We start from the raw sequence: 23,990 nt of genomic DNA, 5'->3' as shown, positions 1-23,990 counted from the left end.
TTTCTTTTGCCTTAAGACTACCGTTCTGCTGTTAGATGTGGAACAACTATTTGTGGCTTAGCAGAAAATGCTTCCCTTCTCTGTTGCTAACAAACAAAAATCTCTATTTAGATTTTACAGCATGATAAACCACATATGAGTCAGTATGTTCGCAAAGAATTTATGACAGTTATATTGCAAAGATAAGATTAGTGCAAAGGTCATTGAACATGTATGCTTGTATAATTTAGTTCTTGGAGTAAATACTACGTTTGCATTTATGACTCCAGAAACTTAATTTATACTGCCTATGTAGGGTGCACATGCCATACTAAATGGCACTGTGCTAATTGAGAAAAACCTGTGCATTAGACCATGAAAATATTGTCCCATCTCATAAAGCACTTGAGTTTAGAGACTCAAGCCCGTTTTTTTTAATCCATTCTGATTCTGTAATTTTAAAATCGGAAGTTGCTGTAATTTTGTAATATTTGCATAGGTGTTTACATCTCCATCTCGGGTTAATTGATTTTTGGTAAAATCACAGAAGTTAATTCCCTCTACTCTTCGGTGCTTTGCACACATCTGATTTAATTTACCCAGCATTGTTGTTTATCCAAATCCTAAATTGGACAGTGACCCTACGCTTTCTCTGTGTATCATTCCATCTCATCATTCACCCACCCATGATGCTGTCTGAACGTCATTCGTCATGATCCAATCAAACGTGATGGATCAGGGTCTTATTGTCAAGTTGGAGGCTAAATGCCCGGGTCAGGAGCAGATGGTGTCATTGTGCTTCGTAGGATGTAGCAGTCCGCAGGCGAATTCATTAACCTCGATGTCATCTGGCTGATTGGAATGTACGTTTGCTCGCTGTGCACCAGTTGCCCATTCATGGGGAGGACACTGTCTGTCCTCCATTTTCTTTTCAAAAAGGGAAAATACAAAATGTCTAAATGATGTTTAGGAATGCTTTGAAACTTAAGTGTTTTATTTCAAGTTTCTTAACTGACATTTTACATTTTCCTTATTTTTCATTTCATTTTGAATGAGCCAGGGTGACTTGTTCAAAATTAAATGAAAAAGCACGAAAATTGACCCTCAGTTACAAAGAATTGAAGAAAATTAATTGAAAAAAAGGCAAAGTACCCAATAAGGTTTTCTTTTCAAGAATTTAATTATTCTTTATTCTTTTTTTTTTCTTCTCATAATGATATAAGGATTATTGTACCTCTCTGACTTTATGTCCCAAAATTAATTAAATTGGATTGATCCAGGCAAAAAATAAACATTGTCATAGAAAAATCTACTTACTGGTTTAGCATTCACATATTTTCACAAGCTGTCCTCATGTTTGCAGAATGTTCTTGGCATTTTGCCTGCTTGATTTGTGATAGTGTCTTAAGAAATTAACATTTTCTTGGAACCTGTATCGCTGCTTCACTAAAACAATGAAACATTTTCCTGGGCCATCTATCATGTGTCTGGCAGGTCTTGTTGCTTTAAGCATATCTATATCATTCTAAAATCTGTGAAATTGGGAGATAACAAAATGTGCTTTACAACGCAAGTGTTCCCAGGAAAGCACCTGTTTTTTTTTTGCGGTTGCTTGTCAGAGAAAGCCTCTCGTCATGGAGTTTGTTAATTTTCCACTGTGAACGCGGAGGGGTCAGAGTCTCTTCAAAAGATACGGGCAGGACCTTCTCACATGCCATACATTCCTATCCGCTGTGTAAAGTTTAGGAGGGTTTTTGTCTGCGAAGGCAAGAGAAAGAGCTTTATACACACAAAACTCACAGTTCTGTGAGTTCCCCCCCAACATGCATACTCGTTCCAGTTTGTTTAGGGATTGCCATGGTGATGTTCTAACAGCCGTGAAATGGGTCATCACACCTGTGTCTTAGATTAATTCCAACAGAATAGAATGTTTGCCATTTTTGAAGGACAGAGAAAAGGGTTACCAGGTTTATCTTAATAAATTTTTTCGCCATTTTGTGCAGACTTTATTGCCAAAGTTATTGCCGTAACGGCCCCTTATAGCTGCTCACTCGCTCTCAGTTTCATTGGCTTCAGGACACAGACTCATTGGAACTTGTGTAAGATGAAGTGTTTTTTTCCCAGCAATTCATCAACAAATTGCTTGGAAACTTTTGACAGGTGCAATTTTGTCCCTAACGCTGGGTCGCAGTAACTCATTGTGTTCCTCTCTCTGCACACAGTATGACTGCACCTGAAAAGATTAACTTTTAAAGATTACATTTTTATTTCTATTTTTAAGTGCAAAGAGAACAAACCAAGGGACGTGTTTCAACCATGCATTTTTTTTGTATAAAGTAGGGGTGCCATCAAGTAAAGATTTTTCTAGCCCACTAGTTCATTTAAGCGATTAGTCGACTAATCGCAGGTGTTATTAATAAGCCATATAAATCATAATAATGAGCCTTTAATTGCCTATATATAATACATAGCCTAATCAGCGGTAGCGCTCAACCGCACGCAAAAAGCTTGCCGCACCACACTGGCAAAAGTAATGATTATGAATGTGTGGTGAAAAACCGCAAAGAGACTGGCTAAACGTTACAATAATATATTGATAATGTTTTCTCTTTTCTCGGCTGCAGAGATAGTCGATGGGGTTGAATCGTCATCTCCACAGTAGTGGATGGGCCAATATACACGTTTCATACAGATTACATAATCTGAGATTTTTTGTTTTCCACTTGAATTGGTTTGCAAGCGATTGTAATTGCAAACTTTCTATAGATATGTCTGTGAGGCAAGTATACACTGAGGGTTTTCTTTTTGATGAGCTCAAGTTCACATACACAGAGAAGGCAGAAAGTGCATCCTGTTTGTTTTCTTTATTTCACAAAGGAACGTTTTCTTATTACGAGTTTACACAAATAAAAGTAGACCCTTTACAGTTTTTAATGATTATTTGTATGACCAAAAAATTTGTATTTTAAGTAGTTTCTGCTCCTATTAGGAAAAAATGCACGTGATCGTGCCGGCGCCTCCCTGTCGTGCAGTAAACGTGCTATACTTCAGCTTCGTTATTCCGCACAAACGGTGGTGGTTGAGGAGATTCCCCCTTCTATGTAAAGCGCTTTGAGTGCTGAGATAAGCACTATATAAATGTAATGAATTATTATTATTATTATAGAGCGAGCAGCCATGTAAAGTTGCTACTACGCGCATGTTTCAAATGAGAAGAAATATTTGAGGTTGATTGATGATTTGGATTCCCTGCACAACATACTGTAATTACCATAAGGACTTGCTGATAACGAACTGCGTAATTTTTGCCACAGGTTTTATTTTTCTGCGTCTAACTGACTAATACAAATGGACGACCAGCCTCTTCTGGTCGACTAATTAGTCGAGTATTAGGGGGCAGCCCTAATAAAATGTCTAAACCCACAACGTTTGTTTTCCGGTACTTACCTTCTTTTCAAGTATATTCTCACTACTCACAATGTTGAACAACCGAACACATTGTAAATACATTTTTTATATTATTAATTAAATTAATTCATTATCAGGATTAGGCAACAGTGTTATACTTTAAATGGATTTCTCTGAGAATCAGTCTCAGTGGGGCAAATTAGGACATTGAGGCGAAAGTGGTTGCAAAAAACTGCTAACTCAACTAACAACATGGTTACTTGTAGCTTTAACTCAGTTTGGTGTTATTTGGAGCACCTAGCCCTTGGCAGTCAATAGAAGGTACTTGGTGCCATGCTGATTGTTTCACAAGTAGATGCCCTATTAATCCTGTGCTGTTTCCTTTGTAATGAATGTCAGGCAAATGGCAGAGATCACATTTGCTAACACGTCCTTGATACATTCCCTTTTTTTCATGTGCCTTGATTAGGCTTTAATGAGCATTGTAACACCAACCACAGTCCTTTGAGATTTGTTTAGTCTGGCTTCATCACACTTGCCGATTTGTTTGATCTGAACCCTTTTTGGGGAAGTGTAATGAAATGGTTAGGGTGGAAGTATGGTAACCACTGATTTGTTTAACGTGGCTATTCTGTGCTCCAGTGCTGATAGATGGAAGATATGGCTTGTTACCTGTAAACAAAAGCCATGATACAGAAACTTTGGGGTGTTTGTGCTGTTATAGCTTCAGTGACTGTTCTCAGTTTATTATTGATGCAATGGATCTGTCGGTTGTCTGAGTTTTAGATTGGATGACTTACTGAAACTGCAAGATGAGTAATTAGACTTGTTAATTACTAGTAATTTGTTTGCAAAAACTACTTGTATTGTACATAATGACTACAGTATGTCAGGGAAGTAACTTAAGTCATACTAAATGTAGTCTTACCAGTAGAATAGGTCATACGCTATTAAATGGGGAATCTGACTTTGTGTCATAAAAATATAATTATGAGTGCTAAAGAACACAATTAAGCATTTCTCACTGCTCTCTGTTTTAAGGCAGTCAGGGTGATTCAGTATAGGCATCACTGCGGTGTCTGTGGGACATGTCTAGGCTTGTTCAGTGAGTCAAAGGAACAAAACAGACAACAAGCAGTCACCTCCTTATGTCATCTGTTTATCGTTTGAATTGCTCAAACTTATCTTGACATCTGAACAGGAGAGTTTCAAAGCCAGGTATCTGTTTTTTAGAGAACCCTTTTTTTTTTTTGGTCACATGCTTGTTTGTAGGTAGCTACAGTATTTCTGTTAGTTAGTTATTTCAATAACTATCATTAATTAACAATGAGCAATTGTCAACTCAAGTCACCTTCATTTGTATGTATAGCGCTTTTAACAATATGGACTGTTTCAAAGCAGCTTTACAGTGATAATAGGAAATTAAAGTACCAGAGATTGTTTTTATTTTACAGCAACTCTAGAATAAAGTTATTGTCCATCTAAAGTTAGTTTTGATCAATTCACTTACATTGCAAAGATCATTAGTTATTAACTTAGGGGGCCGCTTACACGACACTGTTCTAACAGAAACAGTAAACAGAAAACCCGCACAAAAACAGTGCCTGGTGGCTCAAGAACGCAAACCTTGAAATAGGTTCCAAGGTGCAATATATATATTATTATTTTTTTATCTCTGCGCAAGCCTGTGAAAACACTGACGACGTCTATAGGTATGCGTGTTCGAATATATATATATATATATATATATATATATATATATATATATATATATATATATATATATATATATATATATATATGTATATATGTGCGCAGCCGTGTAGTCTTTCTTTACAAATTGACCTCAACAAATGACTTGTCTGGCCTTATTATTTATAATACAGAATTATTTATTGCTTCCGAGTAGCCATGTGAACCGGAACTATTTTGACAACGTTTTATCTGTACAGAGGGGAAGGGAAGGGAAGGGAATGGGGCCTTCACAAGGGAGAGACTAGTTGACACTTCAGGACTGCGTTGTCGTCGTGTACAGGCGCAGGTCCTTCATCAGATCCGGATACGGCCTGGATCTGGCGGACTGTGGTAAACCTCGGGATAAACAGAGAGACTAACATTAGAATAGACGCCATTCTTCTTATGATGTAACGAGTACATCAGGATTCATGGGGAGTGTTCCCAGTTCCGGCTGACCTAATCTATGCAGCCTAACATTGAATTATAGAAGTTTATAATGTGTTGTGTATGCTAGGTCAAAGAGATGTTTTTAGTCTAGATTTAAACTGACAGTGTGTCTGCTACCCAGACAATGTTAGAAAGACTGTTCCAAAGTTTTGGTGCTAAATTGGAATTGTCAACTGGCCGGAATTTTGAGATCGCATTCGCAATAGACGTGAAGGACTCTATAATGCGTTAAGAGTTTGCTCAAGTACTGGGGAGCTAAACCATTTAGTGCTTTGTAAGTAATCAGCAATATTTTAAAATGTATACAATGTTTAAAAGGAAGCCATTGCAGTGTTGATATAACTGGGTTAATATGGTCATACTTCCTGGTTCTGATAAGAACTCTAGCTGCTGCGTTTTGGACCAGCTGTACTTTATTAAGCGTACAGGGCAACCACCCATAAGAGCATTACAATAATCTAGCTTTGATGTCATGAACGCATTAACTAATTGTTCTGCATTTGTCATGGAGAGCATATGATGTCATTTAGATATATTTTTAAGATGGAAAAATGCTGTTTTACAGATACTAGAAACCTGACTTTCAAATGAAAGGTTGGTATCAAAGGGCACACCCAGGTTCTTAACCGACGACGAAGACTTGATCGAGCAGCCATCGAGTGTTCGACCGTATTCTAGGTTATTACGTGAGGAAGTGTTTTGTTCAATAATTAGAATCTGTTTTTTCAGAGTTAAGTTGTAGGAAACTACTAGTCATCCAGATTTTTTATATCACCTACGCATTCCGTTAATTTTGTGAATTGGTAAGTTTCGTCAGGGCGTGAAGAAATATAGAGCTAAATAACATCAGCATAACAGTGAAAACTAATGCCATGCTTCCTAATGATATCTCCTAATGGTAGCATAGAGTGAACAGCAACTGTCCTAGTACTGAGCCTTGTGGTACTCGATACTGATCTTGTGATCGATAAGACATCTCTTCATTTACTGCTACAAACTGATAACGGTCAGATAAATATGATTTAAACCATGCTAATGCAATTCCACTAATGCCAACACAATTTTTGAGTCTATTCAAAAGAATGTTGTGGTCAATAGTATCAAATGCAGCACTAAGATCGATTAACACTAATAGAGAGATAAATCCACGATTGGATGATAAGAGCAAATCATTTGTGACTGATGAGAGCTGTCTCAGTACTATAGTATGGTCTAAATCCTGACTGGAAAAAAAAAAAGGAACATAGTTGAGGATACTGCCTTTTCTAGTATCTTTGACAGAAAAGGTAGATTTGAGATCGGCCTTCAATTGACTAATTCTGTAGGATCAAGTTGCATTTTTTTTTAACTAGCCGTTTAATCAAGTTTTTGGTACGTATCCTAATTAAAAAGATGAATTTGCAGTTGCAGCAATACATCTGTTATAGTGTGTATTAAACTTTGTTAACATTAATTAAAATGCTGATGTTCATTTAGTTAATTTTAGCTCGGGTCCATTACATTTTAACAGATACCACTTTTTATTTTAAAAATGTATTACTAAATGGTGCAATTAACATTAAGATTAATATAAACGTTTTATTGTTATTTCACGTTAACAAATGTAGTTAATCCAAAGTTTTTTGGCTTTTAGTATAAAAATGTTAGCCATGTGTGCTCCAAAACAATGACAAAATTTGCATTTAGAAGAAACTATTCACTTCCGCCAATATGGACCAATGATTTTGATGACAGCACTCTGCACTTCAGCTTCTCATCAGATTTTCTGTCCAATCAATGTTCTCTAGAATCTGAAGCGTCCCGCCCCTACATTATAAATAGATGCTGAATCTGCGACTAAAATCGGTCACAATATTCAAACATTTCATATTTCCTGTATGGTGAATTGCACATTGTGCACAATAAAGGGGATAGGGAACGATTCAGACAGTGTAAAAATGCTTTCCATTGGGACGAAGGAAGTCTGGTTTCAAGTTACGGTACTGATCCACTTGTCCGACACGAATTTTGCGTGGTGTTGCGACGCATCCCCACATTTGTACGTTGATGGGCGTTCCTTTAGTTTACCGCTATGGCCGTGGTTTTGACTTTTGAGCCAGCGGCCAGTCTAGAACAAAGGACCCGCGAGAGACTCCCCCCCCCCCCCCCCCCCCCCGTCTCCATGTGCTTGCTTCTATTGGATAGCTGCGTCGCGTTCAACGGAATTAATTTGCATAAAGATGGGCATCGGCCAGCTTTTTGACGCATGGCATTTTTTCAAATGAAGCGCCGCCTTCCCGGAATGCTTTGCGGGTGCGTCAAAGTCGCTTGACGTCACCAATAGGAATATAGTGGAGTGCAGCGCGACAAGTGTTGCACAAACAATTGGATCACTTAAACCACTTATCGCCGTTATTGTCACGCAAACCACTGCACCGCGCGCACAGTCTGCTCCGGTCCAGAGACACTATAGCACAGAGCAGATCACATGCGCGGGTTAGGAGGAAATGCAGCTTTACCGAGCTCAACAGCTCTGGCCGAGCTGTGATATATGAGAGGAGCTTATATGTCCCGCCCTGTCTTCCCGTTTCAGTGGAAATTACGTCAACACATTGAATAATGCTGCGCGTTTCTAGGCACTTCAGTGGGCCATTAACAAATGTACCCTTACTGTAAAGTGTTGTAGAATTTTCTTCACTATAGTTGCTTTTGAGAGAGTTATCAGAGATTATTTGCATGACCTATTGATTCTGGTTTAGTGTAGATATTATTTGAAACGTATTTAATTTAGTTTAACAACCCTTGTGTGTCTGTATATGCTTGGGCGATCTTTAATCATGCAGTCCACACAAAACCACCCCGAGTGCCAAATACCACCTGCTCAGTCTGACGGAAATAACAAGAGGAGGGGCCGGCAGTCGTCTTCAGCGGCTGAGGGGCGGGCTCAGGATCCACAACAAGTGGAAGGCGTGCACCACCCGGTTTCGGTTGAATATAATCTCAGGCTCTTCCACTTTTGTCCTCTGGATGCATGTACAGCCCAGTTTACTGAGCTGCACCGTTCACTTCCTCATCTGCAGAAAACCTGTCATCTGATCCCTGTGTTTAGCCAGTGTATCCTCCTGAGAGCCAGCAATTCATTTCTGTCCATTTTTGTTTTGTTAATAACATAATACAATTTATTACAGGGCTCTCTTGAACACTTGAACTTAGTTTCTACAAGCAAGTTAATAAATTAATTTCTGCTCAAATCAATATTTGATGTCCCTTTGCCATCAGCTGTGTAATAAGCAGGATAATGTATTGCCAGCCAACCATTATCACAAAATAAACACCAAGTTGATCAGGACGCTGATGCAAAGCTGAGAATTAGAATGACAGCTGTTCCCACGTAATAAAATAATTTCAACTTCAATATCGATATTTCATGCATGTTAATTTCAGAAGCAGCATTATAATATGAGATAATATACAGCAGAATAACCCACTTTGAAGTGATTCCAAACTCTCTTCCTTTTTACGTGGTCCTGATCACATGGCTTATTTTTCCCCCTTTCCATCCCAGTGTTTAAACCTGGTGTATCCTTGTTTATCTTGGGTTTTTCGGTCATAAGATTTCATGTAATTTAGTCAAGTCACCTTTATATAGCGCTTTATACAAGACAGATTGTTTCAAAGCAGCTTTACGATAACAGGAAAATTATGCAGTTCAACTGTTTTTCAGCTGAAGCCAGTTCAATGTTGATTCAGTTCTGTTGTAAAGATCAATCTTTAAATTAGTTAATTTAATCTATAAAGCAGTTCTGAAAAAGAAAAAAATCGTCCAGCTCAGTTCGCAATTTTCGCATACAGCAACGTCAGTAAGAAAAATATAAGAATAATGAATATATTGAATTAAGAAAAATGTGAAATATGTATTTATTAATGTTTAATGAAATACAATATATGGTAGCCCTGTGTTATATACACTTAAATATAATGTAGTATGACTTTTTTTTTTAAACAAATCTTATATAGGCTTACTTAATTTAATAAAGAGTGATGTAAAGTCCAGGTTTTTGTGCTGGATGATAAATTCTTTGAAGAAGGCAGGGTCTCTCTCTCTCTCTCTCTCTCTCTCTCTCTCTCTCTCTCTCTCTCTCTCTCTCTCTCTCTCTCTCTCTCTCTCTCTCCCCCTCTCCCCCCATCTCTCCTCCCCTCCATCTCTCCTCCCCTCCCGTCTCTCTCCTTCTGCTCGCTCAGTCAGTCCGCTCAGAGGACGGTCAAAGAGACAGGCGGGCGGGTCGTTGGATTCTTCCTCTCGGCTTCCTATGCAACCGTCCGTGGATGAGTATGTCCCTGTCGGATCTATCCGGGATTAATAGAGCCTTTATCGCGCAGATATATTTCCATAAATTCTTCATCGTCTCTCAGTGAATCACAGCCGGATTATCGTCACCACCATCACCATGGGTTTCTACGGCACTTTAAAGATGATCTTCTATAAAGTGAGTAAACGCCTAGTGTTGGATGCACTGCGGCTTTTATATCGATACAGCCATCCGCCTTCTCTCAGCGGGCTCGCTTTAATACCCCATCAACGCTGACGCGACGCGACAGGAACGCTCCCATTATAAATCAAAGAAGCGGTTTACACTGCAAGCGCGCGATGTAGGATTCGTACAGCTCTTTGTAATATTCAAATACGACGCGCGCGCGTACAATGTACACAGCTTCGTTGATTATAATGTCAGCGTTCGGTTAGTCGCGTCGCTCTCTGACCGCGTACACTGCTAGATCCGTGCGCGTCTTTAAGGGTGCGTCGGTGAAATATGCGACTGTTCTTACGGCCACTGCGGAAAAATCTCCAGCTGACATAGAGAATCACCTTCCGGGATAATCGTTCACTTGAACCTACTTTAAGTCTCCTTTACAGGAAGCTCATATGTAGAAATGGATGTGATGCACTTGATTGATTATGGGGTGGGTTTGGAGAACATAGGCTCCATCACTATTTCTTCACCACCATCTGCCCATCCTAACACATACATACTGCACCTGCGCTCCCTTCATCATACATATCTATCCATTCCCTATACTAGATCTTAAGAAGCACTGCATCATTCTTAGCATTATTTGCAAGTCTGATTTATTAGATCTTAGAGTTAACCACTTTTTGATGTATTATTGACTCCAGTTCAAATTTCTGACACTCGTCTTCCTGCACCACTCAGAGTAAACCTGTTGGTAATATTATTTTGTGCTGTGCAGTTATGTAGCCTGATATGCAGCAGAAGCCCATTTGGACTCCTTTACTGTTAACATATATGATGTTGTGATGTGTGGATGATTTTGTAAGGGAGTCGTGTCAGCTTCTGCGCTGCCTGTTGAAGGGTGTGTATCCTCCTCTGGCTGGCGGCATCAGACCACCCTACAGTGATTGGGTCACTGTGTCATTGCTTTTGACGGAGGAAACAGAGACACATCTGGCGCACAGCGCACACTTTATGATTTTGCATTTGAGTGAAACGAATGTTTTAAATCCGAGAGCTTATCAGAAGCTTGCAGTCGCTGCAGTTTTCAGAGTGTCCTCTGATCAGAACCACATCGAGTAAACTGCAGTGACGTTGACGGATGCTCCCGGCAGTCTTGTTACTGTAATTGTTTGGTTATAAAAACGAAACTCATTAAGGATCTTTGATGGTCTTAGATGGACAACATTTGAAAATAGATCTTGCAAACGTATCCCTTTAATGATAACCTTCACGATGCTCAGTTTGTGACATTCTCATAGTTTATGTTCCATCAGTTGTTATGATTGTTAGGGTTACATTTGTGAAGTGAAGCGCACTTTTATAGTCTAAAATGCGAGAAAATGTTAACCATATGCGCAGTCGTGACCAATCAAAGTAGTTATTTAAAGGGATAGGTTATTCATTCATAAATCACAGGATTTATTCACTAAAACAGGTTATTTGGTTTCCACGAACACAAGCATTCCTGTAACCACAGACCAAGCCATTTTTGCTCTGTGGTGTCAGACACGGAGAATGATTACACAGTGACTCATCTAAAATCAGATGGCTCTCACTGTGAACCCTAGAGAAAAGCGACAGTCTAATCCACTCAGTGAAATGAATGTATAACTAAGCAAATGAATGCTTTCACTTTGTTCACATTATTTTGTGTTAAGTGTTTTTTTACCAAGTATGGCTCGACAGGTTTAGGTATTAGTAGTGATTATCAAATGTGGCATTCTCTGCGCGTTTTGTGTTTACACATTCTCGTGGAGTAACCTGAGGGTGTCTTTAACACTTTCGAACACACACCGGCTCTTAAGCGGTTGCAGACGTGCACTTTCATACATCTTCAGTGTCATGCCATCTTATCTTCATACATGCAAATTGGCTCATACGCCCTGCCTGTCCTATCTGTTTGACTACCTTTGTGGTGAGATCACTGACTGAGGAATCAGCTGCGGGTGGGTCTAAACTGATCCCCTCAAAACAACATATAGGTCGGACTGTGTTCTGAAAATAAACAATATACTGTAATTTTCTATTTTTTTTTTTTGATTTTTTAGAAATTTAAATGTCCCCTCAAGTCATGCGTCCTGGTCCTAGGCCTGGATTTTGGTCTTGATGTTGCATTTCATGGACGTTTCTGCAGCACTTCGTGTGTGTGTGTGTGTGTGTGTGTGTGTGTGTGTGTGTGTGTGTGTGTGTGTGTGTGTGTGTGTGTGTGTGTGTGTGTGTGAGAATCTCACAACATGTTGTCCCTTCAGAAATCCATCTAGAATCAATGGTTTTAAATGCTACAGGTGAATTTAGGCATCAAATCATGTAATACAGAACAAAAATGTAATATTAATTTTGATATTAGCTGAAGATTGCATTTATCATTGTTACAAACCATAGTAGTAATAATAGTCTCTTATGCTCACCAAAGCTGAATTTATTAGATCAAAAGCAAATATAGTTGTGAAATATTATATTTATTATTAATGATCGATTTTGAAAATAGTGCTCTTAATATTTCTGTAAAATTTTTTTCAAGATTAGGAAGTTCAAAAGAGAACCATTTATTTGAATCAGAACTTGCGGTCACTTTAGGTCAATAAAATGCATCCTTGCTGAATAAAAGTCATTTTGGAGTTTATAGAATGTGACTTTTTTTTCCATAGTAATTAGCCAATTGTTGTGAATGCATACACACTGAATGAATGTTGATTTAGTCATTTCAGTCAGACCTGTTATTTACCAGTGGCGTGGTACATAACAACATTGTAAATGTACTGTATGTGCTTGTTTCAGTAGTGAAAATCTTTACTCATCACTCTTAATTTCTGCTCACATCCTTAAAGACTCTTAAACGTTTGGCGCAGCACAATGATTCATAATTTGGAGTCTATCACGGAGCTCCTCCTGAAAGTGAACTGCACAGATTCACTGGCAGCTCTGTACCTCCTAAAATAGTTTTATTCAAATGTGCTTTAGGACCTCATTGTGTTGAGGACACTGAACCCTTGTTTTTCCAGAGTAGATGCTCCGTAGCCAGGCACCAACTATGCAGCAAAACCAGGGCCATTTCAGCCTGTGCGGGGGGTGGGTGACATAGAAAGAGACAGTGAAGCATAGGGTTAGTTTTTTTTTCTTTTTTCTTTTAAGCCCATATAAATGTGGGCTGTTGTGAAAGCACAGATGTGTGTTTTTGTGTGTATGTGCCCCCCTTTCCAACTCCTCTGAGGGGTGTGCACGTTTATACCATACACCTCTTTGAAGACTCACATGACAAGCGTTAGCATCAGCTGTCAGACTTTATCTTTTCTGTGCCATGTCACTATAAAGTGGACATGACCTTCCTTCCTCTGGCCTACATTTGCTGGTGAGGGAACTAGCACAATATCCAACACACTCTAATACAAAACCCAGACTCGCTCAGTAACCTTTTACATAGGAAGGAAGACGGGTGGATCAGGATCAGTAGCATGTGGTTTTAAACCGGTTGAGGAATGCGCCCTCTCATTACTGTTGAGTTGGTTTGTTGGTTGTTTATGCTGTTGTTATTTTGTTGCCTTCTACAAACCCAAACTAACCAGCTCCCCTCCTTCTCTTTGTTGCAGATGAAGAGGAAGTTGGACCATGGCCCTGAGGTTCGACCTTTCCCTTCAGGAAAAAAGCCCTGCCCAAGGTAAACTCACCATCTTACCTAAATGTTTTAGCCTGTGTTGCATTAAACTACCAAACAGTACAGAAACAGGTAGACATAATTATGTTTATATATGGACTGATGAACTTTCTACACTACAAAACATGTAAAGCCTTTTTTCAAGATTTTGTATTTCAATTAATTTTAAAACTCTATCAAATTGAATTGAATAATCCTTAAATATTCATATTATAAATTAAGAATTTGAAATGAGTGAATAAAATGAGAAATAAACATTTTGTATTATTCTCAAACTTACATTTAAACATAAATTAAATAAAATAAAAAATTAGTTTAAGAGTATGAACTACATAAACGAAATGTTCCACTCCCTTGTTCCATTAAAATGTATACAAAATGTCTTAAGCTTTTTTTTTACTCATTTAAAATTGTATTTATAATATGAATAATATGAATGGATTATTCAATTCAGTGACCTTTTACTATTAATTGAAATACCAAATCAGCACATTAGTATGATTTATGAAAGATCATGTGACACTAAAGACTTGAATAATGGCGGCTGATAATTTTTTGGATCAAATAAATGCAGCCTCGGTGAGCATAAGTGACTTCTTTCAAAACATTAAGAAGTCTTGACATTTTTTTTATTTAATTTTTTATAAATGTTTGAAAATCCCCAATTATCCAGGTTTTTATCCACATGTATATGCAAATTTTGAGATATCACATATAAAATGCAGGATGGAAACACTAAAAAATTAGGTGGGGAAAGACACATTTACCGAATGAATTCCTTTATGTGCATTACAAATGTAATGTGACTTGGCTCATGCAATGAATAATTTGCTCAATGTTTGGCTACAGTTACTTCCTACTGTCTGACAAGGAATCTGCCCACGATTGCTACCGAACAGGATGTTTGTGTTATGTCCACACACTTTAGACCGCAAGTTTTTCATAATTAAAGGGCCACAGTGTCTTCCTTTTTAGTTTTGCATAAGTTTAAATGAAATTGATAATTTTGTTCTTTTGAACAAATGGGGTGAAAGCGTAGCTTTATTTGTGAAGTTCCTTTTTTCACCTAAATTAAATTCACAATTAGGATGGAAACATAGCTATTATAACTTATTTTTGTATCTATCTAATCATATAGCTGCCTTTACTCGGCAAAGCTCACCTGAAACCTACACATTTAGTTTTGCTGCCTTGCAAGAGCTAATATATACATGTGCAAATCTAGCTCTTTTTTTTTTGGTGTTGCTATTGGTTCAGCAATGACACGCAGTCACTCAAACCCCCTAATCATGGAATCACCACCTGAGAGGTTCCTTATTCAGCAAACCCATACTCAGCATTCAGCTCTGACGAGTATTCATGCCTTGTTGTCAAGACGCAGGTGTTCTCCTGGTTTATACTAGAATAGTACATGGCCAACCAGTCAGCAGTTGCGCGCTGGGTAATTGAAGCATCTTGGCATCTCGCTCTCAAATCCCATTAAATATGAATCCATAATAAAAACAGACCTCACTACGTGCTCGCCTGCACTCTTCCCGCTCTCCTTCTCATCCGTTCGTTTCTTCCACCGGAGAAGGTGTTTGTAGATAAGCAGAAAGCAAGGAAGGAGTGCTGAATTGTCTTTTTGGTGTTGGTGTAGGGCCCCAGAGACATAGAATTGCAGTAAGGACTGCTGACATGGGACAACTCTGTGTCCTTTTCTCACCACAAGTGGAAAAAGGAATGTGCTTCAGTTCTTACTAGTTTGCATACATTAAGCTTTTGAGCACCGTTTTAAATGGACTATAATAATGAAATGAAACAGGAAAGGGTTTCCAGGACTGGAACAAAGATGAAGATAAACATTTGAATGAATTGGTGTTGGGCAGGTGGCTGATTGAATTCTGAGGCTTAGGTAAATGGTCACGTTGTCTAATGTTGGACCACAACAGCGGCTCAAGTGGACTGTAGTGCTCATCTGGCACCGATTCAGTCCACACACACCACTTTGGTTTTGGCTGTAATTCTCACACTATTGTTCTGAAATAAAGCCTCAGATTTTACATTCAGTGAGCTATTTTGTTTTGAAATCTTCATATAAACTACAACCTTGCACTCTATCATTGATAAAGGACCTTTACTTACTACATACTAAATTACTGCAATACAGATGTCTCGTGTCCGAGTGAATTGTTATAAATTCCTCAACCGAATGCCCTTTACAAATGTTATAATTTAGTGTGATTTTGTATTGTATCTTTTTCCCGCTCTTGAATTTTAATTAGTTTTCCTCTCTTTTTATCCTTCCTCACTGAATAGTCCCACAGGACTGCCGTACCCAGCCACCCCCACCACGTTTGGGGGCTTGCGAGCGGTCAACGGGCAGGGTCAGCAGAGACGGCGTATCACATCCATACAGCCCCCCACGGGCCTGCAGGAGTGGCTCCGCACCTTTCAGGTGAGTTCAACCAAACAATTTGAGTGTTTCTTACAAAACCTGCCAGAGACAGTTAACCAGGAGCACTGTTTTATCACTGCTGAGTAAAACCGTAGTCATGGTAAAATCACTGTAGCACACTTCTCTAGGCATATCTTTTTTTTCTTTAAATAAACATGACACAATAGTTTAATACACATTTACTATTATTATAATACAATATTTATTATTAATAATAATGACAAACACATTGTGGTTATTATTATTATTATTAACAATTCTTCTGCCAATAATTGTGCCTACCTGTAGCCTGTTTATGGTTGTTGGTGAACATTCTATAGATTTCAACAAGCATTAATAAAAAAATTAAATCACAGATTTGCACATACTGGCTATTTAATGGCGATATACATCAGAATTTAGAATTTTTTGTTTTGAGCATCAGGTTATTACGGAGTCCCGCACGTGGCATGCACGTTAAGCATTGTTCCCATTGATTAATTCGTTCCGAGGGAATGAGTTTTGGGAATGAATCGTCAATTTGTGGCTATGATATCTTGCTTTTTTTCCCCTCCATGTCAATCTAATTAAAATAAGGAAATGAATTAGTACAGCGTGGCCATGATTTAACTAAAATGAGGGATTGTTTTAAACTTAAAACGTGTCCATGAATAAATTAGTTCGACTCTGGGGGCTCCGCACTGTGTACCTTGACAACATGTGCTAAGAAACGTAACTTTTTTTGCAGTCTGGTTTTATGTTAATTACTAAGTGCTGGTACTAATATCTGACAGAATCTTAATTGGCTATTTAAGGACATGCAACCGTTACAAGTTTGCAACTATTTACATCTTTGTCATATTCGTCATACTAGAACAACAATTCGAGCCTCAACAGAAAGCAGAGGCTCCACCTCAGCCTGTGTTTGCTCTGTCTTACAGATAATTACAGGCTTCATCAGTCCTCAGGCTTTACGAAGCTGCTCTGGCATGAAAGAGCAGATACCTGTGTTGACTGAAAGGATGAAGAAGCTTTCGTCTAATGCTCAAAGTTTTCCCAAAGATGTGTTCTCGCTTCTACCGAATTAATTTTGAGTCCAGCTAGATTTCCGTTTACTCAAAAAAGCCTTTAATAAATGTGCAGTTGGGAATGTGCTCGTAATTCATGACGTCAAAGGAGAGTTTTGATCAAAGCTCAAATTAGAGTTTTGACTAATGCTCAAAGTTTTCCCAAAGATGTGTTCTCGCTTCTACCGAATTAATTTTGAGTCAAGCTAGATTTCCGTTTACTCAAAAAAGCCTTTAATAAATGTGCAGTTGGGAATGTGCTCGTAATTCTTCATGACGTCAAAGGAGAGTCATTTAATAGTGTCTCAGGAGAGAATCAATAGTTTTGTATAACGTCCTTTCAATTGCGGTCTGTGTATGCGGTTACACAGTGGGTTCAGAAATGGTTTTGCTTGTTTGCTCAGTCAGTGCTTGAATGAGTTACTTGTTTCTGCCCTGAGTTATTGTAAGGCTTATATCTGGAGGTGCAAATGACACTCCGTATCCCTATGAGTCAGCGGTTTCAGTATCGCTTGTGTGATTCACATTAAATGTGTCATTTCTGCATTCTACAGTGGAAGCCTGTGGTGATATATCTAAGTAGCAGTTCAGGGTTGAAGTCGGGCATTAGAATTGCAACCTTTGGAGTTCTGACAGTCATGGGAAACCTTGCTGGAATTTTAAATGTTTTATCTTGGAAATGTCAACCTTTGTCATAAGTAATAACACATGTTGTTAAAAAGTCATGTAAATTCATTGATAAAGTTTTGGAAGCCTGTATCTCAAGATTTGTCTAATTAGTTGGCTTCAATTAAAGACATAAGCATTTGAATCAGATTTTTGCTCAACTGTATAATATCATCTCATTAGTTTGAGCTGCTAAAAGTGTTAGTTATGCTTGCATAAACGCATATAAACACAAACCAGTGATTTCCCCCAGCTGAAGCGTTTCATCAGTAAATTATAGTCCTCCATAGTCCTCTTCTGTACATCCCTCTTCCATCATAAACATCCCAGAGCAATCCTCCTCCCTCATTTGATGCGCCTCCGAGCGGAATGACTTTGGCACAATCTCTCTGGTGCAGCACGTCCTCACTGAGAGCGAGTTAAGTTCCGAACACCATGAGATCAGCGAAACATTTTATTCCACTGGATCAAGTTGACCACAGCTTAATATGGAGAGAGAACGAACCTTGGGAAGTTTCCAACAGCCCCAAGACATGAAGTCTGTTCCTTTTGACTCACAAGAACCTTAATGGTTCCGTTCATACCAGAAGTTACCATTTCAGGGAATGGTTTGCTGCAGTATAGCCAGTGAAAAAGCATTGCCAGTTCTAATTGAAAGCTCTAAATGTAAACGTGCACACATTGTTTATATGCTCTTGGTCGTGTGTGTTACAGAGCTGGAGTGGCCCAGAGAAGCTGCTTGCGCTGGATGAGTTGATCGACAGCTGTGAGCCCACGCAGGTGAAACACATGATGCAGGTGATCGAACCGCAGTTTCAAAGAGATTTCATCTCACTACTGCCCAGAGAGGTAAATATAACCTATTACACTGATGTCCATTCATTTTAATTTCACGCAGTCTTCCACTTTATGGCTTTGATATTTGACAGGGTGGTTTTAAAGCAAAGTAGTAGGTGCTGGAGATTAGATTGACAGACATGTCCTCTCTTACACCTCTTCAAAAAAATATCACAATTCTCTCAGCCTCTGTTCAAGAATATAGAGAGGAAACTACCTTGGCACCCCCTTCCCTTCCGTTCCCCTGCTCTTCTTCTTTCTGTAATGGCAGTCATTTCTTTCTTTCATCCTCTCTCCTTCCTGTCGCCGTTTCAGCTTGCCTTTCTTGTTCTCCATCACCTGTCATCTTTCCCGGCTCTCCTCCCCATCAAGGTTGTTTTTCTTTTGTGTCAGTGCAGTAATATGCAGGGTGTGTCTGTCTGCTTGATTGAAGCAGATTGTGGAAAAAGCTCCTTTAGGCTAGTACTGTACACACTGGAATCTCTGACTGCAACCTTTGTGATTGATTGCATAAGGAATGGTGGAACTGTTTGGACATGCTCTGTCTTCACTGAGGTCTGCGCAAAATGGCAGCACACTTGACAATGGGAAAACAGAAAAAAAGTAAAAGAATTGTACATTGATAATTCACTACTGTGATCAAGTGAAGATCTTAGTCATTTAATAGGGTTAAAATGCCTAAAAGCCCAAATTAAGAAAACATATTTTTACTAGTTCCCAAAGATCCAAATTCCAAAAAAATTCTATTTTTATTGAATGTTGGAGCAACATTTGTGTGAAAGTAAAGGGGGCTAGTGATAGTTTTGTTATTATTTCATAACTTATTCCATTATTAGTTATTATTATATTAGTTATGTTATATATTCATTATATTATCAATAATGACAGTATCTGTCACCATGTTTGAACTCATAAATGAGTTATATCATTTAAGAACATACTTTAAGAGCATGTTTATTGAAAATAAGTTTCAACTGTTTAGCCAATGTTCTGTTTATTAAGCTTTTACAACCAATAGTTGTATCCCAAATTCTATGGTTTTCCTATTTCATTGGTTCCTGAAAAACCTGTTATGCAAAATTTTTAGAGAAATCCAATAAAAAGCCCCATTGTGACACTATCCCAGTAGTGTCTTGATCCCCGTTGTAGCCTACTCTTTCTCACCCTCTCCTGATCTCTGTCATGTGTTGTAGTTGGCCTTGCACGTATTGTCATTTCTGGAGCCAAAGGATCTGCTTCAGGCGGCTCAGACGTGTCGTTACTGGCGCATTCTAGCAGAAGACAACCTGCTCTGGAGGGAAAAATGCAAAGAAGAAGGTGATTTCACTGCTCTCCACAAACTCTGTGACTTTGGACATTCTTCCATCAACCATACATTTATTAAACGGTTGCCTGATTGATGGCGATATAATAGTAGAATCATGCATTGGATCTGTCACCAACACAGAAAACGTCTGTTTTACAGGTATTGACGAGCCTCTGCACATAAAGAGAAGGAAGGTTATCAAGCCGGGGTTCACACACAGTCCCTGGAAGAGTGCCTACATCAGACAGCACAGAATAGACACCAACTGGAGGAGAGGGGACCTCAAATCACCTAAGGTAGTGTGTGTCTGTGTTCACTTTTATTTACACTCCTACTTCACGGTTACATTCCTGATAGTGTCCTGCGAAGTGGACTTCACTGAATATACACCCGTTTTAAATGAAATGCGTCTAAAATGGCACTGCACAGGGAACAAGTGTACATTTTCACATTACAGGAAATATTAAATATAGAAAATAATGTTATTTTAACTACATATACAAACACTACCGTTCAATAGTGTGGCATCAGTACGTTTTTCTTAATGTATACTTTTATCAAGGATGCAATAAATGTATAAAAGGTGACAGTCAAGACATGTACAAAAGTTTTCTATTTTAAATAAATGCTGATCTCATGAACTTTCTAAGAGACTTCTTTCAGAAACATAAAAAAATCGTACTGTCGATGGATGGATGGTTTTACTTCCATCCCCTTTTTCCCACATTCATTTTTCTAGTTTCTCATTACTGTAAGGCATAATATTAAATCACTTTAATCACTTAGTCAAAATTGGCACTCAAACTGATTTTTACTGCTTTAAATCTAATTTAGCATTCCTTTTGAGAGACACCCATCCGCCTGTCCCCTAGGGCTCAATCCTGCAACAGATACGTGTGGAAAAGTGTTAGAAAACACCTGCTCTAGCCTGTAAAGAGCTACTTAAAAATCCTCTAAGGCACAGTGGGTGCAAAAAAAGAAGAATTTTAGTATGTACTCATGCACCAGGACAGAAGCAGTTGTTTATCTGACTTGTTTGTTACCATGGTGACCACGAACCTGACGGTTTCGTTCATCCATGTCAGGTTGAAAGCTGCTTTGCCATTTGCCACATCAGCAGGTTCACATCATTCTCACACATCATTCTCACACATCACTGAAATACTGGCGTTTCTGTTCATTTTGTAATTAATCCTTTCCATCTCTCCTGTGCCTTCCCTCTATCTCCAGGTGTTGAAAGGCCATGACGACCATGTCATCACCTGTCTCCAGTTCTGTGGAAATCGCATAGTGAGCGGCTCAGATGACAACACACTCAAAGTGTGGTCTGCTGTTACTGGAAAGGTGAGCTTTTATTTATTTATGTATTTACTAAGCTTTAAAGGTAAATGCATAATCCAATAGGAAATGCATTGTTCAGCAGTGATAAATATATATAAATATTTAAATACATGAATTATAAATTTAAATGATTAAACAATTTTTTATTAAAGAGTATTACTCACAGCTGATGATTCGAATTAAAATGAAGCAAAATTGTGCTTCATCACTCTTACTTAAAGCCACAGTCACACTAGAGTTTGATCATGCGAAATCTCTACGGAAACTGCAACGGTTGTAATATGACTTCTTCTTTTTTTTTTTTTACATAATTCAACATATAGCACATCTAATATGTAAAAATATGCCATGTACTCCACTTTACTGCAACACTGCAATCTGGGAGATTTAAAGGTTTTTTTTTTTTTTTTTACATGTATATATTCAGCTAAAGGGTCTCAGAGTAACACATTAATCTTCTATTATTTACATATCTTCACATGATATGAATTCGCAGGATTATAATTTAAAATGATAATTTAGTTCCACTATCAGTATCAATGATGATCATTTAATTTTCTCAGTTATTACTGAATAATACATTGATCACAACTCTGACATTTTCTGTAATGTTTGGTGGCTTTGCTTGCATTTTCAAAATGCTTTCAGATATTTGAGGTCTGACTCCTCTCTGTCCTCCTCTCATTCTCTTCATCTTCTCACTCTCTCCCTCTCATGGGAGGTGTGTTTTCATTGAGTGTCCTTGTACAACAGCACTCACTGCCATCTCAATTCATCCAGAAAACCTGCACATGAGCATCTTCATCACTTATTCACGTGAGAATGTGAGAACAGTCATGTTCTATTGAACACTGAGATGATCACTAGCTGCAAACACCCTGTCGGTCTTTCTGCCTGACTGTCTCTCTTTCTCACCTCCTTTCTTTGCCATTCCCTTCCTCCTGCACTTTAAGGATTCATCTCGCTGGCTGATGCTGTGACATAGTCCTTGTGCTGCAAGTTTATGGCAGTTGTAAAATAACGTGTGTGTGTGCGGTTCACTCATCATGCAGCGCTGCCCTTTCCATCCTGACCTCCATTTTCATCCAGAGTCTAATGAAATCTCTCCTTTCAATGTTCACTATCATAACAGACACTTACATGGGCGTTGTCATTCTGGTTTGTTCGATTTTTCTTCCATGTGACTCTCACTAGTCCGCTTTTCACAGAAGAGGATCTCAAATCATTCCCAAGGTTATCAGCCTTTGAGCTTCTGTAATCAAATCTAGCGTGCATTGATTGGCTCTCGTCTTATCACAGCGGAGATGTGATTGGTGCAGCAGCAACATGCTGTCTGATGAGAGACATCATCGTAGCAGATGGCAGATGCGCCATGATTAGGGTCATCGCCGCATATATGGCAGGCTGCCTTTTTGTTCCCATCATGCAGTTCTGTTTGCGGAGCTGTCGAAAAGAAGCACCAGCTTGAAAATGCTTGTAAAGCTTGGACCAACTTCTGTTACCCAATTTTTTCCCCAAAAAGGCTAAAACAGGCATTACCATCAGAGAGCGAGCTTAGGTTGTAAATGTATGTGTATATAAATGTATTCATAGTTCTAAAAACATTTGTATTTGTACGTGTTCAGCTGGCCCATAATGGAAAACAGTTATGTCAATAATTATTTGTTGCCCACATTATAAGTCTACATTTCTTTGTAAAAAAAAAAAAAGAAAAATTATGGAAGTATTCTTAAACGCAAATATCGATTATCCCAATAAATGCTAATATCAGCTGATAAATGAAACCGCTAAAATAAGTAAATTAAATAGAAAATATTTAAACCATTTAATTTACTTATTTAGCTATTTAAATTGTTAAATATATTAATTTAGGATATCAGCCGATAACCAGTATATTATGCAGCCCTAATATAAAGGAGATTATAGCTATGTGAATAGTGTCTTAAGCCTGATGCAATGCTTAAGAGAGACTCACTGGGGCCAATTAAACAGGAAATACTGTGTCCTTTGAAGCGCCTGTCAGAGGAAGTGGAACAGTAAAGCAGGAGACAATGGGGTTTAGTGCGACTACGTTCATAGTCTCTATTCACTTTTGAAGTTCACTCAGCTGTAAACTATTAACTGTCTTTTTGATGACATTAATAAAGTCCAATATACATTCTTTTGTTTTTAAAAATGTGCATTTTCTGCACTTTTGCGGTCTGAATTTCTGTTGTCGTGACCACAACCGCAAAACTCTGAATCTATGGATGTGCCCCTCGGTTTCACTGCTCTGTTCATCTCTTTCTGGTTCTCTTACAGTCTCTTTGTCTTCTTGACCTTGGGTCTGTTTACTTTTTCCTCTCGCTACACTTCAGTTCACCATTTAAGTGCTGTAAACCCCTGGAGCTCATGCAAGCAACTCACAGGCAGATACTCACCCACTGAGACTTAAACCTTCTCGGGTTGGGATCGATAGCATATCTAGACAAATAGGCTCCTTTGGGTCATGGGTCCCCAATTTCTACATCACCAACCCCCATGTACACACACATACTCAGACAAACACTATGTATTTTGTTTTCCTCCAGTTTGACCTCTATTTTGTCTAAAGAATGAAAGCATGTGCTTTCTCTTTGTATGGTGTTTGGATGTGTCATTG

The 23,990-nt window shown here is 38.5% G+C and overlaps 1 protein-coding gene across 7 annotated transcripts in view; it reads left to right on the top strand.

Moving 5' to 3' along the window:
- The window catches only part of fbxw7 (F-box and WD repeat domain containing 7), a 162,236-nt gene that overhangs the window by 123,253 nt on the left and 14,993 nt on the right, over window positions 1-23,990 (top strand). For 5 of the 7 annotated variants that reach the window (XM_079615332.1, XM_079615334.1, XM_079615335.1 and 2 more), the window contains 6 exons: window positions 13,652-13,719; window positions 16,015-16,153; window positions 18,580-18,714; window positions 19,896-20,019; window positions 20,168-20,304; window positions 21,239-21,352. In XM_079615332.1, the coding sequence (XP_079471458.1) occupies window positions 13,652-13,719; window positions 16,015-16,153; window positions 18,580-18,714; window positions 19,896-20,019; window positions 20,168-20,304; window positions 21,239-21,352 (717 nt within the window). Of the gene's footprint in view, window positions 1-9,794; window positions 10,038-13,651; window positions 13,720-16,014; window positions 16,154-18,579; window positions 18,715-19,895; window positions 20,020-20,167; window positions 20,305-21,238; window positions 21,353-23,990 lie in introns of those variants that run through there. The other 2 variants (XM_079615338.1, XM_079615336.1) reach the window with 2 other exon arrangements.

The sequence above is a fragment of the Phoxinus phoxinus genome (assembly GCF_949152265.1).
Source record: "Phoxinus phoxinus genome assembly, chromosome: 6".
Classification (NCBI taxonomy): domain Eukaryota; kingdom Metazoa; phylum Chordata; class Actinopteri; order Cypriniformes; family Leuciscidae; genus Phoxinus; species Phoxinus phoxinus.
This window is presented reverse-complemented; position numbering and strand designations above follow the sequence as displayed.